We start from the raw sequence: 23,650 nt of genomic DNA, 5'->3' as shown, positions 1-23,650 counted from the left end.
AGAGCTTCTGAGTTGTGAGCCAACTTCTCAGTCACAGTCACCAGCTTTTTTTAAAAAAATATTTTTATTTATTTGAGAGAGAATGAGAGAGAGAGAGCATGAGAGGGGGGAGGGTCAGAGGGAGAAGCAGACTTCCTGCCGAGCAGGGAGCCCGATGTGGGACTCGATCCCGGGACTCCAGGATCATGACCTGAGCTGAAGGCAGTTGCTTAACCAACTGAGCCACCCAGGCGTCCCTCATAGTCACCAGCTTTTCCAGCCCCCGAGCCTATACGGAAGAGGTTTGATAAAGAGAGCAGTGGAATTAGATGTGGTTGGAACACTCAGAAAAAAACATATCTGGGACCCGAAATAGGTGCCGAGGCTTGCGGGTTAAGTGTCTCAGTGTCCAGGAGGATGCTCTCTTATGTAGGAGGGACAGCTACAAAAGTGAGAAGTTTGGTGTTCACATTGAACAAGCCATAAAGTAGCAAGTGTCTCATGCGTGGGCATAGTGTGAGTGGCAGGGGTGGCGGGGAGGTGGGAGGAGGAAGAGACAGGGTTGTCAAGGGGCCTACCATTGCTGTTTGGGAAGGCAGAGTATTAACATGGGGTGTACAGGAGTTGAGTTGCAGGGCTTCCTTGGGTTAATAAAGAAAGACTGCCCAGGTGGAGTTGGTGTGAACCATGGAGCGTTATTACTAGAAATGGCCTTGGGAAATGTGACTGTGTTGTTGACAGTAATTGTTCATTCAATCAGAAGCTGATTCAATTAGAAGTTTTGCAACGTGGCTCAGTCTGTGGCTTACAAAGGGGGACCTCCCAGCAGATACCAGGAGCAAAGGTCTATTTATCCTAAGCTGTCAGCGCCCATCACCATAGAAGGGAATCCTTTCTATTCGCTTTGGTCTGCACTTTGAGTACCTCCTATAGTCTTTAGAGGTTAGTCTCTGGGCAAATAAACACTCTCCCAGGGTAAATCCCCTTTACACCCACTGTGAAACCAGGCTGTTCCTCATTCTGCCAAGATGCCATGTAGTCCCATGCCACCTCTTCATTTTGCAGCTGACCTTCACTCCCAGCTTTCCCAGATGGGTCCACATGGACAAAACGAGCCATCCTAACTCATCCCGGTGTTGTCTCTCTTCCACATCTAGTCCTATCACAGGGAATGGCTGCTTTGATATTTGTAAAATGAATGAATGGACAAAAGGGACACAGATAAAATGGGAAATGAATTGTTTCCTGATTGACTAGCTGGCTTGCACTCAAAACTGCATAAGGGAAATAACAAATTGTGCTGTCTGGTTTTCCTATTGGAGTTTATTTTTTTTTCTCTGTTTTTTTTTTATTATGTTCAGTTAGCCAACGTATAGTACATCATTAGTTTTTGATGTAGTGTTCAGTGATTCGTTAGCTGCAGATAACACCCAGTGCTCATCACAACACGTGCCATCCTTAATACCTATCACCTGGTTACCCCGTCCCCCAACCCCCACCCTTCTGTAACCCTCAGTTTGGTTCCCGGAGTCCAGAGTCCCTCATGGTTTGTGTCCCTCTCTGATTTCTTCCCAGTTTTCCCTCCCTTCCCCTGTGGTCCTCCACGCTATTCCTTATGTTCCACATGAGTGAAACCATATGAGTATTGTCTTCCTCTGCTTGACTTATTTTTCAAATTTCTTTTACATTTGAAATTAGTTTCCAAAGGTTTTTTGGTGGGACAGTGTTCCATACATGCTGTTTACACAGGCATTCCTTATGTACATTTTATGCCCAGTTATTCTGTAATCCAGGTTCCTTAAACCCTGTCGGGGATAGTCTTGCCTTCTCCAGTTTCCAGTTGGACCTGACCTTAAATAGGGTGTCCTCACAAAGAAACCGACAAAAACAGTGAATCTCGATTTAGGAAAACTTGTGCTTAGCAGATTGACAAGAAAGGGACTTTATGTTAATTTCTTACCAAATTATATTTTTAAAAAATCAGGACTATGTCTCTTTCCTGCCCCCAGCTGGTGTAGAAATACAGCACTGAATAAAATAAATTCCCCCATGGGGCACCTGGGTGGCTCAGTGGATTAAGCCTCTGACTTAGGCTCACGTCAGGATCACAGTGTCCTGGGATTGAGCCCCTTGTAGGGCTCCCTGCTCAGAGAGCTATCTGCCTCTCCCCTCTGCCCCTCCCCGCTGCTCATGCATATGGGTGTTTGTGTGTGTGTGTGTGTGTCTATGTCTCTCTCAAATAAGTAAACAAAATCTTTAAAATAAAATAAATTCCCCCAGTTTGTGCCCATTAGAAATCCAAACTATCTTAAAAATTCCCTTTAGTTTGAAAGAGTTTAGGTTTTATTCCTAAATGCTGAGGGTTTTCACCTGCCTTACTCAATAAAAAATAGCAGATGAAGCCACCTTTGTCTTCCTTCTTCAGGAACAGAGAAAAATGACTTGCAAAGACTCGGTCTATTTTTTTAAGGCGGCTGCTTGGGTTGGAGAAGTCATGCAAGGAATCCTGTGTCAGAGCATGAGCATCCGCCCTTACTTTTACTCCACAATGCCCTTCATTACACATGCCTGTGTTAGTGTTCTAGATCTGAGAAATCTCTCATGCCATGAAGTCAGTGGGTGGTGGGTTTTCTGGAAGAGGGATGCAAAAGTCCCCGTACCCTGAGTTTCAAAGGATTCCTTTGAATCCTGGGTGGCTCAGGCGGTTAAGCGTCTGCCTTCAGCTCAGGTCATGATCTCAGGGTCCTAGAATCCAGTCCCACATTGGGCTCCCTGCTCAGTGGGGTATCTGCTTCTCCCTCTACTCTTCCCCCCTGCTCGTGCTCTGTCTCTGTCTTTCGTGTTCTCTCTTTCTCTCAAATAAATAAAATCTTTAAAAAAAACAAAAACAAAGGATTCCTTTCTGCTTGGGCAAAGAGCTAATTGAATGAAAGAAACTGATTGAACACACTTAAATGAGACATCAATCACTTTTATTAGGTGCAACCCTGAGTTAGTTCTCCTGAAAACAGTAATCGGCCACTGTTACATGTATTCATCCATGAAAGCAACACTCTGCACGCAGAACTAACCACGTGCCAAGAAGTACCCGGTCTTTGCGCGCAGTGATTTGGATAACAAGTGATAGAAAAGATTAGGGCAGCTTGTTAAGAAAACATTTTCCTTAGGCACCTTGATTCCTTGTGGTTTTCTCTCAAAGAGCTCCAGCAGAGGGCCACCTCACAGGTTGATCCTCTTTCCTTTCACCAGCCGCCCTCGAAATATATACAAATCCTGGAAATAAAGCCAAACACAGTGAGTTGATGGAACACTGGGAATCTGATGTTCAGCATAAGACAAAGTAGATTTCTAGCATCTACCAACAGTTAAATGGAAAAAGTCTGCACAGGAGTCCTGTCAATTAGTAAATAAACCATATTCCAGGACTCCAAATAATGTACTTGCCCACATCTAGAATAGTGTCAGACAAACTAAGAGAGCAAGTCCCCAGGAGGTCAGCCTGTGTTATTTGGCACTGCTGTTGACCACAGGTATCTTCACCGGCTGAGCACGGTGTTTGGTCACAACAGCCCACACTCCCCACTTGTCCTGCTTTCCTTTAGACGCTGCCCCATTTTGAGTGATCTGCTCCTAAGTGAAAATGATGTCATGAGTTATGGGTTCATTTGTTTTTTTTTCCTTTGTTCTTAACAAAACAATTCAGGCTTTTTTGTTTCTTGTTTATTTTTGAGCAGACAGCAGGGTCAGGTGGAAAAAACAGGTTTCAAAATTCGACCTCATTCCGAAATGTAGCTGTCACTTACGTCACTTTGGCCAACCTTTGGACTTTTCACTTTCTCCTTAACAGCGTGAAGTGAGGGGAACCTGGGTGGCTCAGTGAGATAAGTGTCCGACTCAGGTCATGATCTTAGGGTGGTGGGATCCAGCCCCATGTCTGGCCCCTCGCTTAGTCGGGAGTCTGCTGGAGATTCCCTCCCTCACTCTCTCCTCTCCCCTGGCTTGTGTGCACTCTCTCTCTCAAATAAATATATAGATCTTAAAAAAAAAAAAAAAACAGTGAGAATGATTCTTCCACTGGGTTTTGGTGAAGAAAGTAAGAATAGGGCTATGAAAGTGCTCTTGTACCTCACAAAGAACTTTATTGCAGAAGTTAATATCATTATTCTAAGTAAAGCTGAGAAACTATATCTGGGAGACTAACATTATAAAATAAATACAGGACGGGCACCTGGGTGGCTCAGTCCGTTAAGTATCGGACTTTGGCTCAGGTCATGATCTCAGGGTCCTAGGATTGAGCCCCCTGTCAGGCTCCCCATTCAGCAGGAAGTCTGCTTGTCCCTCTCCCTCTGCTGCCCCTCCTCCTCCCCACCCCCGTGTGCTCTCTCTCTCTCTAGATGAATAAATAAAATCTTTTATTTATCTGAGAGAGAGAGACACATAGCGAGAGAAGGAACACAAGCAGGGGGAGTGGGAGAGGGAGAAGCAGGCTTCCCACTTCCCATTTGAGCCGGATGCCAGGCTCGATCCCAGGACCCCGGGATCATGACCTGAGCCAAAGTCCGACACTTTTAAAAGATTTAAAATCTTTTTAAAAATAAAATGAAATAAATACAGGAGGCAATTCATTTATCACAACCTGACAAACCTCAAACATAATGTATGCATGCTTTAAAAATCAGAGTGTTGCACGGAAGCCCCACTTGACAAAATACGGTGCCTTCATAAAGCATTTTAAGTACTGGATCAAAGAAGAAGGACAAGACTTTCTGCCATCTGCAAATGTGAAATGAGAGCCTTTTCAGACATGGGATAGATTCATAGGTTCGAAAGGGAGAAGGGGCCAAGGGAGAAGTGAGGTTCTTAAGCTGGGAAGGAGTTTCAGAAGATGACTCCCAATGGCACGGTAGCTTAGTGTTGGTGTATGGTACTCTTCCCAGGACCGGAAGGCCCAGAGTTATCATGACACTCGGTCTCTTTGGGGGTCCTGTCACCCCCATAGGAAACGCATGCATTTATGATTAATGCAAATTAAAACATAGGATCAGCTTCTCGGTTCAGAGGCTAAAACGGACTTCATTTACAAAGTAAATATGTTTATTTGCCTTGACTATAGTTTGTCTGCTAATCATCATCAGCGTTGAATGTCCACTAGTTATAAAGAATTTACAAGTGATGTGTATTAAGTAGAAAGGGATATGAAATAATGTCTCATGCCCCCTATTGATAAGCATCAGTGGTTTCTGAAGTCTGCTCCATGACACTCCAGATGTGAACTGACCCAAGCAAAAATCTGCTTAAGAACTGCTTTCTGGGAGTCTTATTGGATTTGCATATATGTAAATACTCTGCTCTATACACATAAAGGAGGTCTGTGGGTGAGAGCCCAAACCATTACCTTCCCTTCTGTGCATTCAGAAGGTAGCCTTTGTGCTTTACTTGCTCTCCTCCAGACCTGTTTTCTGTTTCCACCTGTCTGTCCTTGAACAGGATAGCCTGCATACCACAGGGCGGCCAAAGACATAAAGAAGCCTGGGGTGCTCAGGTGCCCCCGCCTGGGAAGCAAGTACAAGCTGAAATCCTACTGTCATTCTTAGTGGGTCTCAGCAAAGCTTCTGCAAGGCGCTCTAAACAAAGCATGTTATACTTCCAAAGTACATCAGGTATGAGAGTTAAGCAGCTGAAGGAAAGAAGAAAAAAAAAAAGTCTTAACCTATCATTCAGAGAAACGTACCCTCAGCGTGGCGTCTTTTGGAATTCCATGTAATCTGTTTGCCACCTCCATAACCTCCCTCTCAAAGGTTTCTTGACTGGTGCCTTTGACATCGATGTAGTGGCAGTCCGAACTGGCGAAATGGCAGGAAATTGCCTGTGCAGTGTGACAGGATTAATATTAGGAAAAAAACCATTCCATTAACACCAGCAACCAAACAGGGAGACTTCTTTTAGAAAGTCAGCAATTTCACTCAGCGTTTGATTTCTAGAATGTTCCATGGTGTCCTGTATTAGTCTCTTCAGGGTTCAGTAACCCCCACCCCCACCCCCCAGGGACAGTTAAAGTCTGACTGAGAAATTACAAGAGGTTTTTAGCTCCCCGTGATACTTGTTTTCAAAATGGGCAGGAAACATAATGACATGAGTAAGAGGACTTTAACTTTTTAACATGTGATTTGTCTAGTGTGTGGATGTCCTCAAGTCCTAAACAGGAATGTGTTCCAGGGTTCTTCATCATCTTCGTAGAGAAGTTACTTACTCAGTTGAGTTTGTGGTGGGTTGTTATTTCAATGGCTACAGATCATGCAAAAAAAAAAAACCCACAAAAATACCTTGCAAGAGAAAATAATATACACACCCACCCCTCTCAAATCAAACAGACATGTGAAGTCCAATAGCATTCACATACAATCCCCATTTTGTTTCCTTCTGAAGGTAAGATGGAGGTTACTTGTTTCTCCCCATTCTTAAAAAAGTTATAAGCTGATCTAAACTTAAACCCCACTTTCCTAGTTGCAAGTTAGTTCTCTTGAGGTGACCATGTCTACTGGAAGGACTGCCTGCTTTGCCCAGAACATCAAATTTCTAGGCGGTAGAGTCACAAACTCCATTTCCCACAGAAGCCCCCACACCATGCCAAGGAGGAGTGACACCTGAGGCCAAAGGGGGAAAGTGCACACCCATATAAACGGGTTTTGTATTTTTTTAAGGGTTCATATTTTCGCAAACATTAAAGTAGTTGAAAAACTACTGAAAAATTGCAAAGTCAGTATGTTAAATCTCAGATTACTTAGATTTTTTATTCTGTAACTTTTATTTTCATATAGTAATCATTTTATACTCTTTCTCAACTTTTTAACATGGACTCTTTCAATATGCAGTGATCCTATCTCAGTTTATGATCCTGATCATATAGCAAGTAATATAATTTTCTGACTCATACAACTTTCAGATCTTTGGTCTCAGCTTCCTGTTTTTATACATACACATATACATACATTTCCATTTTTCATTTCAAGTTGAATTTTGGGGCTAAGGATCCATGATTAAAGGCCCAAATTGGTGAAACTCAGGAACACTCATATTATTTGTGTCACTGGGGCTGTACCCTCTGCTTGAACAGTTCCGAGGGTCATGATGGTCGAGAGTCTGATCTAGTCTTTATTTAAAATGTTGGCATTGTGTTCATCATGGATATTTGTTGCATTTTGATTTTCTAAATACCGCCCTAAAATATCATTTAACTTGATTGCTGAGGGGTTTTTTTTTTGGCACCTTCCCCCCACCCCTGTTAAATTTTGCCCCAGAAGAGAGTGCCTTCTTGCCTCTCTCTCATCCCGGTCCTGTCGACCTGATAGAAATATGAATGAATAGAAGGTGAAACCTGGTAGCTAACTCTTGACTTCAGGGAGACAACGGGGGTTGGTGTGACAAACTAGAAGGCTTCACTCAGCCCCAAAGAAGCCCCCAATATTTAGTATCAAGAGCCATGTTATATGGGGAAATGTGAGTCCACAGTACTGTCAGATCTGCTGAATTTTTGAGAAGCAAAAAATCTGGGACTATGAGAAATGTCAATTTTTTTAATGTAAACAATGAAGTCATTAGGTTTTTAAAACATTCTAGGGCTAAAAACAAATTCTGGGACTAAGAGGTGAAAAATATGGCTGCCTGTGAAATCTGAGGTCTGGGCAGCCAATTCAGAACCTTTGTTTAGAATCAATAATGGTTTTCCCAATAACAAAGCTATTATAAACTTTCCTCTTATGTGGTTACTATAAGCTATGTACATTCCAAATTTTATGATTTTAGTATGTCAGCCATTGTTTCTGTGTCCAAAAGCACAGGCTGTGGGCTCTCAAGTATGTTCTTTCTCTGAAGCAATTCTATGAATGTTCATAAATCAGTATCAGTAGGATTGGGATCCTGAGGTCACCTGGCTTCTTACTGATAAGAGCAAAAAAGCATGAGGTAGCAAATAGATTTCCTGGTAAATATAAACCACAGTAAAGGCCAGTTTAGTTCAATGTCCAAATCTCATAAAGTTTCACATATCTTTTTTTTTTTTTAAGATTTTATTTATTTATTTGAGAGAGAGAGAATGAGAGAGAGCAAGCACATGAGAGGGGGGAGGGTCAGAGGGAGAAGCAAACGCCCCGCCGAGCAGGGAGCCCGATGCGGGACTCGATCCCGGGACTCCAGGATCATGACCTGAGCCGAAGGCAGTCGCTCAACCAACTGAGCCACCCAGGCGCCCAAGTTTCACATATCTTGACAATTTTGTTTCTAACTTATTCATCTTTGGAATGTACAGTGATGTGAGTGCATACCTTCCGGTATCCTTGAGTTTTGTTCCAACCAGATCCATGGATGAGCAAAGGATGAAAGAAAACAGTGTCTCCCTTCTCCATCACAAGGTGCACTCGGGGGCAGTTTTCATCATAGTCTTGGATCCCATAGAACATTAGGTTAACTCCCCCCTAGAACACATAAGAAAACCAAAGTCTGTATTTGAGGAACCCAATGATTCAGAATTTTATCAATGACTCATTAGGAAAAGCAAAGGTTTCCTAAGTTCTGGCAAGAGAAAGAGATAAATAGATTCTTAAGCTGTAGTATATATAAAAACTTCTCAGCTATCTGGTTGTAAAAATCATGGATTTGGGGGACCAAATGAAGAATCTGACATTTCCACTTAGCCTTCATTACTGAGTTACAAATGAAGATCTAGACCATCTTTGCATTTTGCGGTTAACACGGGAGATCCCCATTCCAGCCTGAATCTGTAACCACTCTTTCCCAGCATGATATTCTCTTCACCTGGAACTTTGCCTAAATAATTCTTCTTTTACTCAGGAGTTCCTCTGAGAAGCAAACTGTTCTTCCAAGCCAACAGAGAGAAAATGCTCAAGTTTCCTCAGCTCAGAGAGCACTCATGTCACATCCAGAGTAAAGAAAGAAGAATAGTAAATTAAAACAGTGTGTTTTTTTATAACTACTTCCAAAGTTAGTTATTGCTTCAGTAACGGTTATGGACGGGGGAGCACGGTATCCCATTCTCCTTCCTAAGGCTCTCCCACATTCTTCTGGGGGAAGGACTGCTTTCGTGCTGGACTGTGTTGGGACTTTGATCCAGTACCCTTCTCTCCTGGCCACGGTGGATTTGTGACCTAAGCTTAGTCAATCAGATCTCCCACTGTTGTCCTCACTTTGAATCTAAATGGAGGATTGATCAAAGACCCTGGTCATGGTCAAGATTCAGCTGTCCCCACCAGGTGTCCCAACCTGACTGTTCCCACTGAACGGTGACTCCACTTTCCCTCTCCCCAGAGCCAGCCAGTCTTTCCATGGACTCAGCATGTGCCTGCGTCCCTCCAAGACACTCCCTTTGGCTTACGTCAGCCATAGCCCACTTTTGTTGCCTGCACCAAACTTTTCCCTAAACCTCAACTCAGTTTACGAATCTTACCGTTTCAGATTTTATATCCAAATCCAGACTCAAAGATTTTCACTTGGCACTAATCCTCAGTGCAAGAATTCTAACTGAGGCAGAGTCCTGAAAGCCATATTCTTTACTTCCTACAAACACATTCATTCTTCCTGCCTTAACAACACGTGCTCTTCTCATTCTGACCATCATTATGGGGTTTGCAGACCTTATTATCTGATACCTAAAACACTCATAATCTCCTCTCTGGTTTCTCTGCCTCAGGACTCCTCACCTCCAGTACATCCTGCTCTAGACCTCAAGACTATCATTCCTGAAGAGCCAATTGAGCTCACCATCCATGGGCTCAAAAGCATTTAATAGTTTTCTAACACCAATAGTTCAGTCAATAAACCATTCAATGGGCATGCAATGGAATACTACTCATCCTTCCCCAGAGCCTTCGTTGGTCTCTCTAGCAGGAAAGAGATGATTCCTCCCTCTTCTTTATCCTAAGAGCCAGCGATCAGTGCATAAAAATTACTTGGCATTTGACACATGCATCTGGTGTTGCGAGTGTTTATGTCTGACCTCTGCCATGAGGCTCGATAATCTCAGATCCTATACAGCCCCTGCTAGAGTTTCCCACACTGGTCAGCTTTCCAAAACTTGTTGAAAGAAAAATGATTATCTTACCTGACATCCTTGAATTTTCTCTGATCCTAATTCCAAAACCTAAAACAATGTTTTGCTAAGAAAGGAAATGCCATCTCATTGTTAAAGTTCTTTATGGATACTGATAGGAAATCAAAACAATAAATCTTCTGGTTGAGATATATCCTCTAGGGGCTCCTGGGTGGCTCAGGGAGTCAGGTGTCCGACTCTGGATTTTGGGCTTGGGATATGATCTCGGGGTCATAAGATCAAGCTGCATATGGGGCTAGTGCTCAGCAGAGTCTGCATGTCCCTCTTCCTCCCCCTCTGCCTCTCTCTGCCCCTGCCACCTCTTGCATGTGCAAATATCGCAAGCTCTCTCCCTTTATCTCCCTCTCTCTCTCTGTGTGTCTCTGACTCAAATAAATAAATAAATAAATAAAATCTTAAAGAAAGAAAGAAAGAAAGGAAGGAAGAAAGAAAGGAAGGAAGAAAGGAAGGAAGGAAGGAAGGAAGGAAGAAAGGAAGGAAGGAAGGAAAGAAAGGAAAGAAAGAAAGAAAGAAAGAAAGAAAGAAAGAAAGAAAGAAAGAAAGAAAGAAAGAAAGAAAGAAAGGAAGGAAGGAAGGAAGGAAGAAAGAAAGGAAGAAAGATTTATCCTGTATGCAGACATACCTCCCACTTAGGATAACTGTGTGGCTTCAGGTGGCCTTTGTGTGTGCCTGGGAGCACACACAGGCAGCCATTGTTCTCGTCGATGTGCTCCATGGCTGTCCAAGCACAAACTATGTTATTGCTGGGCCTGAAGGGGAAATAGTGCAGATCCTGGTGCAAGGGATGGCGGGATGTCTTCTTGCCTGAAACAGAACCTGCTGTTAAACACACCTGAACCTCAGAATTTGTCTCCTCTGCCTGCAAAACCAGAACAATGACTATCCCTACAAAACCCAGACGACGGAAACAACACTATAGAAAATGAGCACACAGAGAGAAGCAACACACTGGAATATCAAATCCACAGGGTGACTCCAGATCCTACACTCTTTTTCTGGGTTTCTGGTAGCCGAGGACTCACACCATTCTCTAGCAACTGATAACATGTCATGCTCTCTATTATGCTTTATTCCTTTGTAACTCTGGTTTGAGCACAGAGCGTAGTATTCAAAACAAAGTTTGATTAATTGAAGAGAGTAAACAAATTTGAGGTTCCCTGTTAGCCTTCTAAGTGGCTGATACAAACACTATCAATTAACTAAATTAATAAAAAGCTGCCAAGAAGTTCCTTGTGGAACTAGAAGCACTTGGTGTACAGTCATTGTGTAGAATCAGAGGTCACAAAACCACATTTACGTGGTTCCCTGTTTTGCTCTCTGAACTTGGTGTTCCCCAACTCCCAACCCCGATCTCTCTAAGCAAGACATCCAGGGTGGGAGAGATTTCGTGGTGCTACGCTATAGACCAGTCACATAAAGCTCTCCTAGTCTCTTTTTCTCCAGAGAAAGTGGAAAAGGATAAAGAATCTTGAAGGACCAATTTATTACTCCTGGTAGAATAGAATTTCTCAGCATGGCCCAAGAGCTGGGGCTAGCTTAAAAAATGCAGATTCCTGGGGCGCCTGGGTGGCTCAGTTGTTGAGCGTCTGCCTTCGGCTCAGGTCATGATCCCAGGGTCCTGAGATCAAGCCCTGCATCGGGCTCCCTGCTCCTCAGGAGGCCTGCTTCTACCTCTCCCACTCTCCCTACTTGTGTTCCCTCTCTCGCTGTGTCTCTCTCTGTCAAATAAATAAATAAAATCTTTTAAAAAATGGAGATTCCTGGGGGCACCTGGGTGGCTCAGTCAGTTAAGCATCTGACTCTTGATTTCAGCTCATGTCTTGAGCTCAGTTTCATGAGGTCAAGCCCCGCTTTGGGCTCCATGCTGGGCATGAAGCCTACTTTAAAAAAAATTTTTTTTAAATAGAGATTCCTGGGTTCTAGCTTCCAAACCAGTTTCTCTGGGAGTGAGATCTTAGGAGCTACATTTTAGCAAGCACAAGACATTTTAAGAGCAACTGTAGTATGTGATTTATAAGAATAGTTTTAATTTTGTTAGTAATAATAATGTCTTCAATCAGGAAGGCCAAATTCACACTATCATAGGTGAGAATGGTTAACAAAGCTTAGAGGTGATGATTGTAATCATAGGAGCCTATGGTATATGAACAGTCATGTTTATTAAACCAAACTTTTGAGTAGCAAGCCAATCGTCTGAAAATCCAACAATAACCCTACAATTAACATCTGAAATCACTATTGTACTTAATTATTGTTATGATGTATGCTATCTTAAGACTTAAATAAGAAGACCTATATATTTATTTATCAAAGTTTAACAATTATACACACAGGTATAGTTAGAACACCTTAAAATATTTTTCCTTTTTCTCTTTTTTTTTTTTTTTGGCTTCTCCATAACAAATAAGAGCCCTTTACCAGCATCTGGAGGTTTGTTTATCAGCATTGTATGCACGGCCATAATATTGGGTCCAGTGAAGCACTCCACATATTTCAGAATCTAAGAGAAAAGAGGAAAAAACGTTTCACGAGAAATGCAATGCACAAAAGTGGCACAAAGTACAATTATCTGTACAAGAACCAAGATGCCAAGAATTAAACACTTGGTAGGAGCGCCTGGGTGGCTCAGTCAGTGAAGTATCTAACTCTTGATTCCAGCCCAGGTCATGATCTCAGAGTCATAGAATCGAGCCCTGTGTTGGGCTCCTTGCTCAGTGGGGAGTCTACCTGAGATTCTCTCCCTCTGCCCCTCCCCTCCAAATAAATAAATAAATATATATTTTTAAGAAACCACTTGGTATTTCACAACATTGCCAACAAAGAATGAAAAAGTTGAAACAGGAAATCTGCAACACTCTGAATTAAACAGGCTTTTCCGAGCCAGTTGGAACCCTAACCACTTTTTCTACAAGAGAGACAAGTGTTTCTCTGAGGTATCACCTGGGAAGGACAGAAATACCCTTCTCTCAACTGGAACTGTCCACAGCTGCCCGGTGAGAAGGCAGCTTTCTCTTTCCCCCACCGAGACTCCTCATAAGAAGGGACCATGAGGGGCACCTGGCGGGCTCAGTCGGTAGAGCATGGAACTCTTGATCTCAGGTTGCGAGTTCAAGCCCCACGTTGGGCGTAGAGCCTACTTAAGAAAAAAAGGAGGGACCACGAGAGGCCCCAACACTCATGCAGCGGCCACGCATAGCCCAGAAGAAAACAGAAGAGTATCTGGGGCCACTTCACAATCAGAGCACCTCGCATTCCCCAGCTCTTCACTGAGGCCCTCCAAAGCAGACAGAGTGACAGGAAATGGGGGCACGTTGGGGAATGAGATGAGCAGGTCCCTGCCCCCAAGGAGTCGATATTCTGGTGGAAGAAGGGTGTTCAATAATGACATGGGTACAGGGGCTTGAGACCAAGTTGCAATGAGAGCACAGGACCCGGGCTCTGGCAGCTGGGGTGCTGCCTTCTTGCACCTAACCCACCGAGGGAGGGGTACAGGCAGGAAAGACTAGGCATTGTATGCCTACTACCTGCCAGGGGCTTTATGCCTCAGCCCACCTAAACCTCACAGCGGTCCCTGAAAAGTAATGCCTCCATGCATTAATAATCCTTTCAAGAGAACACCCCACACAAATAAGGCTGAAGCTAATAAATTGCCCAAGTTGGAAGAACCAATTAAATGAAAAAGATGGTATTCAATCTCCAATTCTGTCTGACTCCACAAACTGAAGCATATTCTACTGCTTTCTCACTATTTGATCCCCTGTATAAGGAATATTGGCAACTTGAGAATGAAACGCTTGAAATGGTACCAAAATCCTAGGAGTCAGGACTCATACTTCTTTTTTTTATAAGGCGTGTCAACTTTTGGGATTCCCTTAGGCCAGTATTTTCTTTCTTTCTTTTTTTTTAAACTAATCTCTAATCCCACTGTGGGGCTCGAATTCACAACCTCGAGATCAAGAGTCTCATGCTCCCACAACTACACCAGCCAGGCGCCTCCGACCAGTGTTTTCTAAACCTCAGTGATACTCAAGAGCCATTTTACCATTTCTATGATACTTTACAGAGCTGCCCCAAATAGTTAGCCAATAATTTCCCTAAACTGACTCACGTCTTTTCCTGATTTATTCCTGAGGTCATAGGATGGATGTGCTGGTTATTTTTTCCAATACACATCAAAATAAATACCCAACTACTAAAATCATGCCCTCCTCCTAAAAATCATTTCATGAACCAGCAGATGCATGCATGATTCACACTTTAGAGAGGTGGGAAACCTGGACGTCCTGGTCGTGCTTACTCTAACACATGTTGCCTCTAACTTCAAGCTTTTCCTCCTTGATCAATGCTCACAAGTTCCATTTCCATAGCAGGACTTGAGTTTGGGAAGAATGGATAGTTCAGAGGGGCCACGTCCCCTCTTGTCCCCAACCCGAGGGGCTGAACATCAGAGTTGGCTTATCTGTACAGTCTTTTTCATGAGGCAAATTTTCTTTTATTAAATTATTTTTTAACGTTTTTTTTAAAGATTTTATTTATTTGTCAGAGAAAGACCGAGAGAGAGAGAGCAGTAGGCAGAGGGAGAAGCAGGATCCCTCCCCACTGAGCAAGGAGCCCGATGGGGGACTCGATCACAGGACCCTGGGATCATGATCTGACCCGAAGGCTGACACTTAACCAACTGAGCCACCCAGGTGTCCCTTTTTTTTTTTTTTTTTAAGATTTTAGTTACTTATTTGACAGAGGACAGAGAGAGAGGGAACACAAGCAGGGGGAGTGGGAGAGGGAGAAGCAGACTTCCTGCTGAGTAGGGAGCCCAATGCAGGGCTCGATCCTAGGACTCTGGGACCACACCTGAGCCGAAGGCAGATGCCTAATGACTGAGCCACCCAGGCACCCCAGGTGTCCCACTTTTTAACTTTTTTTTTTTTTTCTAGTTTTAAGTAACATCCACACCCAACCTGGGGTTTGAACTCACAAGCCAGAGATCAAGAGCCACATGCTCGGGACACTTGGGTGGCCCAGTCGGTTAAGCAGCCGAAGTCTTCATTTCGGCTCAGGCCATGATTTCAGGATCCAGAGATCCAGCCCTATGTCAGGCTCTGTGCTCACTGGGGAGTCTGCTTGAGATTTTCTCTCTTCCTCTCCCTCTGCCCCTCCCCCTGCTTGCGCCCGCACTCTCTCTCTAAAATAAATACATAAATCTTAAATTTTTTAAAAAAGTCGCATGCTCTACCAACTGAGCCAGCCAGGTACCCATGTGAGGCAAATTTTCTAATAGCACTTGGGGTTATGATTTCTAACATGTACTGTATGCAATGTGTCCTTTAAACCATTCTACATAAATGGTTCATAAACTGTGATACATTTATGCAGTGGGATGCTACGCAGTAGTTTAAAAAGTATGATATAGAGTTGGGGCGCCTGGGTGGCTCCAGTCGTTAAGCGTCTGCCTTCGGCTCAGGTCGAGATCCCAGGGTCCTGGGATCGAGCCCCATATTGGGCTCCCTGCTCAGTGGGAAGCCTGCTTCTCCCTCTCCCAGTCCCCCTGCTTGTGTTCCCTCTCTTGCTGTGTCTCTCTCTGTCAAATAAATAAAATCTTAAAAAAATAATAATAAAAGTATGATATAGAGTAATATATAAGTGATATGGAAAGACGTCTAAGATCTATTATAGGTGGAGAAAACATGGGGACAACCAGTATGTTCCCACGGAACACAAAAGGTGAGGGTAGACAGATGCACCTGCATAGCCATGAAAGAATTCTAGTTGAATGCACCAAAAAGCTCGGCAGTGAATGGGGCTGGCGGGTGGGAGACTTCCTTTCTCATTTTATGCCCTTCTGTGCTATGTGGATATCTTCATAAATATGAATTACTCTTAAATAATAATAATTTTTTAAAAACGAGTTTAAATCTGAAGACAAACTTAAACCTCTACTGACCAGATTCATGAAACTAAAAGAAACAATAAATGAATGTCCAGTGATGAGCTGCCATGTCCCTCCTGTTGATATGCCCATATCCAGAGTGAGAGAGGCTCTGTCTCTCTCTAAGGCAGAATTCCTAACCTTCTCAACCAAGGACAATGACCAAACTCCAGAGCAGGGTTTCTCCATCTGGCCACTACTGACATTGTGGGCTGGATAATTCATTATCTGGGGGAGGGGGCTATTCTGTGCACTGTAGGATCCCTGGGCTCCATTAGCAGCATGTCCGGCCTCTACCCCGAGAGAAGCTAGTAGTACACGGTCCCCACCATGTGACAACCCAACATGGCTCCAGGCACCGCCAAAAGTCCGCCTCCAGTTGAAAACCACTGCTCACCAGCCACAGGACAAGGGGGCCAGAGAAAGTGTAAGCAGCAATTCCAGAGGCAAGCATGCAGGTGGGCTATTCGATTAAAGGAAAAGAAAATGCAGGAAGGCTCTCGAACCTCAGGGAGAACACAGTATCTGAAGAGTTCCTTGTCTTCTTGGAAATCCTGGACCTTTGAAACTGTCTTTTCACTTGGCACACGTTCTGATTTTACAATGGCCACATCTCTCATTATCGTCAGTTGCTCTGGTTTCACCTCCCCCTGGCAGATCCTTTCAAACTCGCTCCTAGAAAATTAAATTGGCAGATGATGTCATTACTGCAGGCTCCAGACACCTGCCCGGCCAGTTCTGTGGAAAGATTCTCGAAGATTGAGGGGGTGGTGTCTCTGCACCAGGCTGACCTCCAGGCCAGGCTCAGGAGTTCTGAGGACGGGCAAGAGAAAATGGCCAGCTCAGAAGCCCCCTCTCCTCACTGTGAGGCTGGAATTCACTGCGGGAACTCACATACTCCTTAGCCTAACAGAACAGTGGAGAAATGTCTGTGATTTGGTTGCACCTGAGTAATAAGGGCAAATACTTCTCTCATACTTACCATGGGCCAGGCCCCGTTCGAAGGACTTTTGTGTACTTCACCTTATTCAGTCCTCACAACAACGCTAGGGCATAAGTACTATTATTATCCCCATTTTACAGGTGCGAAAACATAGGCATGGAAAGTAGGTTGCCCCAAGACACACAACAGGAAGTAGTGGGGCTAAGATTAAAGCCAGCTGGTCTGGCTCCAGAGCTCATATTCCTAACCACTTCCCAATGAGCCACTCACTGAAAAATATCTGAACATACATATGCTAATCTTACTCACATTCCTACTGCAAACATACAACATTTCTGTAAAACAACGAAGGGTTACTGTACCTAAAGCGTTTAATATCAGCATCAGATACCAAATTTTTAATGACAAGAAACCCATTTTCTTCATAAAATTGTCTCTGTTCTAGGCTTAGAACATTATTATCCCGAGTATACCTAAAGGAGAAAAAAAAATTTCAAATAAGTCCAACTGAAAAATCACAATCCAACAATATGTATCGAGAGCCTGACAAATGTTCATACTCTTCCACCCAGCATTTCTATTTTTTATTTACTCTAAGAAAATACTCTGAACAGTTTTTTAAAACAAGTCTTTGGGATTTAAGTTTATTGATTTTTTTTTTAGTAATCTCTATCCCCAACATGGAGCTCGACCTCATGAACCAGAGATCAAGAGTCACATGCTCTTCCGACTGAGCCAGCCAGGCGCCCCCAATCTGAACATTTTTTAAAACGTTTAGATCCAAAACGTTAACTACTGCTATCACCAAAAACCAGAAGAATAATTAATTAATTATATCCACTCAATGGAAAAGGACTCAGGCATTAAAAATGAAGAGCATGGGACCCCTGGGTGACTCAGTCAGTTAAGTGCGGACTGGTTGTTATGGCTCAGGTCATGATCTCATGGGTCCTGAGATCAAGCCCCAAAATGGTCTATGGGCTCAGTGGGGAGTCTGCTTGAGATTCTCTCCCTCAGCCCCTCCCCCCACTTGCAATGTGTGCACTTTCTCTCTTAAATAAAGAAATCTTTTAAAAACAATGAAGAGCATATAATAGTATGGACAGTGCTTACTATAATAAAATATATTTAGATTTGTGTATAACCAAGACACTACTTGAAAAAAATGCAAAGAAATACAAAAAAAAACATTTTTTAAGTGATTATCTTTACATCATGGAATTTTGGATGACATTTTTAAATTCCTTTTATTTCTCTGATTTTCATATTTGTTCTGTAATGAATATGCATGGTTTTTCAGGTTGGGGAAACAAATTCAGTAGACTTTATATTTTAAATTGTCTAGATCATACATTCTCAGAAGAAATCAAAGTCACAAAATCCAAGTAAGTGCATGGCAAATGCACAAACTCAGATCACCCAGTCCATTCTTCTAGATTGGAACTGTGGCTCTGTGAGAATATTCCATGGCGATCAATGTCTTCCCCTACAAAGGTAATTTAAGATAAGCCAAAGAGGGATGCCTGGGTGGCTCAGTTGGTTAAGCAACTGCCTTCGGCTCAGGTCCTGATCCTGGAGTCCCGGGATCGAGTCCCACATCGGGCTCCCTGCTCGGCAGGGAGCCTGCTTCTCCCTCTGACCCTCGCCCGTCTCATGCTCTCTCTCTCTATCTCATTCTCTCTCTCAAATAAATAAATAAAATCTTTAAAAAAAAAAAAAGATAAGCCAAAGATACTAGCAATAGGACCACAAACTATAGGCTAACTTAAATGAGGTATAACATGCCTAAATTTGAAAAAATCAGGTTATACACTTCTGATATTTTTCCCCTTTCTGATTTTTAAAATATATATAAAAATTAAAGTGAAGGTCTTCAAATTTCCCCCTAGTTCTAATTAGAACAAGTCCTGGCAACAGCCAATTTGTAGAATGAATTTTTTAAAGAATTTATTTATTCACTGTAGGGAAAGAGAGAGAGCACAGGCAGGGGCAGGAACAGAGGGAGAAGGAGAAGCAGACTCCTTGCTATGCACAGACCCTGACCCGGGGACTCTTTCCCATGACCCATGAGATCATGACTGGAGCCAAAATCAAGAGTCAGGCGCTAACCGAATGAGCCACCCACGCGCCCCTGTGTAATGAATTTTCACCAGACAACACGAGATGTATTTTATATCTTAGTTACCACTAGAAAAAGCTTTATATACATTGTATGGTTAAAAATGACAATTCGATCTACTTACTGGAATTGTGGAGGATGGAAACTGTTAGGAGAAGCAGCCCCTGAAGTGGGGTAAGCTACCTAGGATGTGAATTAAGGCAAATAAAATGAAATTTAGGAATCGACCTTTACTAGAAACAACAGTCTGCCCTGGATTCACTGGCATCAGGGAAGACTGGGTTGCACACAGCCGCTGACAGGTACACACGGTTGCTTACATCATTTCATTTCAGGAAGTCCAGACGAGGGACTGGAAGACCCAAGACCTTTATCACCATGCCTGCAGCCCAGTGCAGGACACCTAGACCCATAGGGCTCAGTAACTGGGTCCAAGGTTACCCAGTAGAAAGATGCCTCAGCCCAGATTTGATCCATACTCTTTACTTCATAGCATCCACTAGTTTATTCCACATGACTGTTTCTTCCACTAAACTGCTGAACAAATAAAAAGTGTAAGGTTCAAATCTAGAAGTAAGGAGAAATGCGCTCTTCCAAAGATGGGTACTGAATGTAGTGGGAGTCCAGTCCAAAATACAAGGAACATTTGGCTTGTTATTCTTAAAAAAAAAAAAAAAAAAGCACTGGGTGTTATACGCAAACAATGAATCATGGAACACTACATCAAAAATAATGATGGGGACGCCTGGGTGGCTCAGTTGGTTAAGCGACTGCCTTCGGCTCAGGTCATGATCCTGGAGTCCCGGGATCGAGTCCCGCATCGGGCTCTCTGCTCAGCAGGGAGTCTGCTTCTCCTTCTGACCCTCCCCCCTCTCATGCTCTATCTCATTCTCTCTCTCAAATAAATAAATAAAAAGAAAAAAAAATCTTAAAAAAAAAATAATAATGATGATGTAACGTATGGTGATTAACATAATAAAATAAAATTTTTAAAAAGTCTATTAAATAAACAGTGGCTCTAGGAAAAGTATGATCCACATAGTTCAGTATAATTTTAAATATCTTAAAGAGCTAGAAATTACAGAAATTCTTTCTAGTTTTCTATCCAGGGAACCACAGATCATTTACTTAGCCTCTCCTTCTTCTTGTCTTCTTAATTTTTTTTCATTGTTTCTTTAGCTTAAGGAGTGACGGTCTGAATGTCACTACTCATAAACATGTTATTTTTGTCATGTCTTTTTTTTTTTTTAAGATTTTATTTATTTATTTGACAGAGAGAGACACAGCGAGAGAGGGAACACAAGCAGGGGAAGTGGGAGAGGGAGACGCAGGCTTCCTGTGGAGCAGGGAGCCCGATGGAGGGCTCGATCCCAGGACCCTGGGATCATGACCTGAGCCGAAGGCAGACGCTTAACAACTGAGCCACCCAGGCGACCCTTGTCATGTCTTTATGTAACTGGGGGCAGTATCATCCTCTGTTCTCCCTGAGGCAAGAGAGGTTAATGACCTTTGTCAGCTACGAGCAAGATGTGTTGGACAGAATGCAATATTTCAGTCCAAAATTCTTCTCCCTAACATTGTGGGTTCTGGTGGTGGTGGTTGCTTTCCTCATTTTTTTAATGATGTGGAAATATTTCCTATGCTTACTATATAATGTTAGTAAACATGAAAAAATGGCTGCAAAAAGTTGTACATACAGGATGGCCATAATCATGTAAATGCCTAGAAAAGAAACACACCAAAAAGTTGACTGATAAGGATCCATGAGTGGTGGAATTATAGGTCATATTTTGTTTTCTTCTCGATGCATCTCTGCATTTAAAAAATGCATTGTGTTATATGCTTTAGAAACCCACCTTGGGGCGCCTGGGTGGCTCAGTTGTTAAGCATCTGCCTTCGGCTCAGGTCATGATCCCAGGGTCCTGGGATCGAGCCCCACATCGGGCTCCTTGCTCTGCGGGAAGCCTGCTTCTCCCTCTCCCACTCCCCCTGCTTGTGTTCCCTCTCGCTGTGTCTCTCGCTGTCAAATAAATAAAATCTGTAAAAAAAAAAAAAAAAAAAGAAACCCCACCTTATGCCAGAACCCACATCTCTTTAGAACCAGTTAAGGCTGGGAAGAAACTGCCACACGATTTCCAGGATTCTGTTTAAGCCCCAACCACATACACATTCACTGACCATCTCGGCAGAGCCGTCCAATACCAGAGCCCCTGGCCACCTCTGTCTATTAAATTGAGGAGAATGAAAATGAAAACTGCCCCTCGCCATATTTCAACTGCTCAGTGGACACGTGGGGCTGGTAGCCACGGACCTGGACAGTGCTGGTGTAGAACATCTCCACCATGGCAGAAAGTTGATAGGATAGTGCTCTTCTAGGAAACAAAGATGAAAAAAATAAGCTCTAACCTCAACACTATTGGAGCAAGAACCAGCAGGATCTAAATTTTTTTTTTTTTTTTTTTTTTTAAGTAGGCTCACTGCCCAACTTGGAGCCCAATTCGGGGCTTGAAGTACAACCCTGAGATCAAGAGCTGAGCTAGAATCAGGAGGCAGGTGTTTCACAGACTGAGCCACCCAGGCTCATTTTCATAGTAGTCACAGATTGGACCCGGAAACCTTCATTCTGGTTCCAGTTTCCCCAGTGCCCGTAGGTTGGTGGTTCTCACCCTTGGGCATGTATCAGAAACAAGTGAAAACAGACGGCTGGGCCCCACTCCCAGGTATGTGGAATTCATGGGTCTGAGATGAGCCTGGGAATCTGCATGTCTAACAAGTTTCCAGCGGATGTTGATGTTGCCGGTCCTGGGAACACACTTGCACAACTACTGCCTTTAGTGAAAAGTCTTTGGTCAAGAGTTTTAATCTCTCCCTGCCTCGGTTTCTGTTTTGTCACTGGTAAAATGAGGTTACATAATCACCTTGGTCAGTGTATGGAGAGGATTTTAAGTTGACAGTGGTTCGCCTACATCCGGCTGGTAAAAGTGAAAGTAAGGTAAAAGGGAAAAGAAACAGCTAGTAGAATCATTTTTAGGAAAGAGTTTAGGATCCTGCACAGAGCAGAACAGAGCCTAATCACGTGGCTTAAGGGAAAATCCCACGCAGTGTTTTCCGCTCCCAAAAGTACCCCCTGAAAGAGAACACCAATCGGAGCAGGAGAAACAAGTCCATAAAGCAATCTGAGGTACGTGTCCCGTCGTGGTATCTTCCTGGATCCACTCGGGTGGGTGGCGCACGCACTGCTCCCGAGGGCCCAATCAGGAGAGACCCTATCCACCGCGGCGGGGTTCAAGGACACCCTGGCACACACAGCTCTCCCGCTCCTGGCTACGGTGCCACTGTGCTCGCCTGTGCCAGGCTCTGGGCGGTCGGCTCACGCGCGGCCAAGTGCAGAAAATGCCAACGGGGCTGAGCGCAGGCCCCTCAGTAAGGACTTCCACTCTCCCCTCGCAAGGCAGGGCAACAGGCCCTAGCAGGGCCCGGAGGGCTGGGGCGGCGCCACATCAGCCCCTGAGGTCGGCCCTGTCACGCCCCCGCTGGGAGCTTGGGGCCACCCGCGCCGGGACGCCCCCCACCCCCCCACCCCGGCCCCGGCCCCGGCCCCGCTCCCCTGGCCCCCAAGCCCCGTTCCGCCCCGCGCCCGGAACACCTGACACCATCACGGGGACGCGGGCGCGGAGGAAGGGGCAGAGCCCGCTGGGCGGCTGTGCCGGGGGCCCTGGAGGCCGCCGCACTTGCAGCCCGAGCCCCGCGCAGCCCAAAGGATACGCCGGCCCCGGCCGAACGCTGGCCGAGGTGTCCCAGCACGGTGCGCAGGCGGGCGCCAGCACGGGACCGGTTCATGGCTCCGGCGAGGAGTCGAGTCGACCGGGCCGCAGGCCTGTCTCCGGGCGGCGGGCGGCGGGCGGGGCGACGAGCACAAGGAGCCCCGGCCGAGCGCGCGGAACGCCTGGGATTCCGCCGAGTGCGGAGGTGCACTGAGCCTCGGGGGTCCCGGCGCTGGCACCCCGTTCGGCGAGGACTTTGCCCACACAGCCAGCTCCTCAGTGATCACAGATCCTCCCAGCCGCACACAGCAGGGAACTGTTTTTAAAGGGCTTAGTAACCAGGTTAAGGTCGCCCAATGAGAAATGAGCCAAAACATGACCCGTATTGCCAAGGGCCTATTTCCAATCTAGTTTATTCCTCGTGACTGTACCTCTTGCTCAGCTGCTGCAGGACTAATTCAGATGTTCAGGCCTACAGGTAACATGTGCTGTTCAAAAGATGCAGTTTAATTTCTTGGGAATCCAGTCTGAAATATTAGCAACACATTGGCTGTTCCTTAAAAAAGAAAAAAGGTACATGAAGTAAATGACTCCCTGAAGCGCGTCTGATCCACACAGTCTAGTATTATTTTAAATTTCCTAAAGAATTAGAAATTCTTTTTCTTTCTTTATTTTTTTAGTTTAAGTAATCTCTACACCCAAACGTGGGGGTGGAATTCACAACCCCAACATCAAGAGTCACACATTCCACCAGCCAAGCCAGCCAAGCACCCTTTCCTTCCTTCCTTCCTTTCTT

The 23,650-nt window shown here is 44.3% G+C and overlaps 1 protein-coding gene across 2 annotated transcripts; it reads right to left on the bottom strand.

Moving 5' to 3' along the window:
- Positions 1 to 2,934: 2,934 nt before the first annotated feature.
- Positions 2,935 to 23,181, bottom strand: PHYH (phytanoyl-CoA 2-hydroxylase). 2 transcript variants are annotated; one of them, XM_045874412.3, is made up of 9 exons: positions 22,856 to 23,181; positions 19,215 to 19,273; positions 17,334 to 17,444; positions 16,535 to 16,703; positions 12,521 to 12,602; positions 10,725 to 10,906; positions 8,301 to 8,450; positions 5,711 to 5,845; positions 2,935 to 3,252 (listed from the first exon to the last, which is right to left on the bottom strand). In XM_045874412.3, the coding sequence occupies exons 1-9, from the start codon at positions 22,928 to 22,930 to the stop codon at positions 3,199 to 3,201; spliced, it is 1,017 nt and encodes a 338-aa protein (XP_045730368.1). In that variant the 5' UTR covers positions 22,931 to 23,181; the 3' UTR covers positions 2,935 to 3,198. The 2 variants fall into 2 exon arrangements, with proteins under 2 accessions (XP_045730368.1, XP_064448130.1); XM_064592060.1 differs by lacking the exons at positions 19,215 to 19,273; positions 22,856 to 23,181 and adding an exon at positions 20,947 to 20,965.
- Positions 23,182 to 23,650: the final 469 nt, after the last annotated feature.

Source organism: Mirounga angustirostris, unplaced genomic scaffold (genome assembly GCF_029215605.1).
Source record: "Mirounga angustirostris isolate CCGP_5_RB_7025 unplaced genomic scaffold, mMirAng1.0.hap1 SCAF_5, whole genome shotgun sequence".
In the NCBI taxonomy this organism is placed as follows: domain Eukaryota; kingdom Metazoa; phylum Chordata; class Mammalia; order Carnivora; family Phocidae; genus Mirounga; species Mirounga angustirostris.
Note: the sequence above shows the minus strand (reverse complement) of the source record. Positions and strands in the feature narration are given on the sequence as shown.

What these genes read in the sequence shown, in the direction of transcription:
- PHYH (XM_045874412.3), bottom strand. Translation starts at nt 22,930, where the DNA reads ATGAACCGGTCCCGTGCTGGCGCCCGCCTGCGCACCGTGCTGGGACAC. An exon ending in GATACTGTGTTCTCCCTGAG is followed by an intron (nt 12,603 to 16,534) that starts GTTCGAGAGCCT and finishes CTTTTCTCTTAG; the next exon opens with ATTCTGAAATATGTGGAGTG. An exon ending in CAAAAGACGCCACGCTGAGG is followed by an intron (nt 3,253 to 5,710) that starts GTACGTTTCTCT and finishes CTTTATTTCCAG; the next exon opens with GATTTGTATATATTTCGAGG.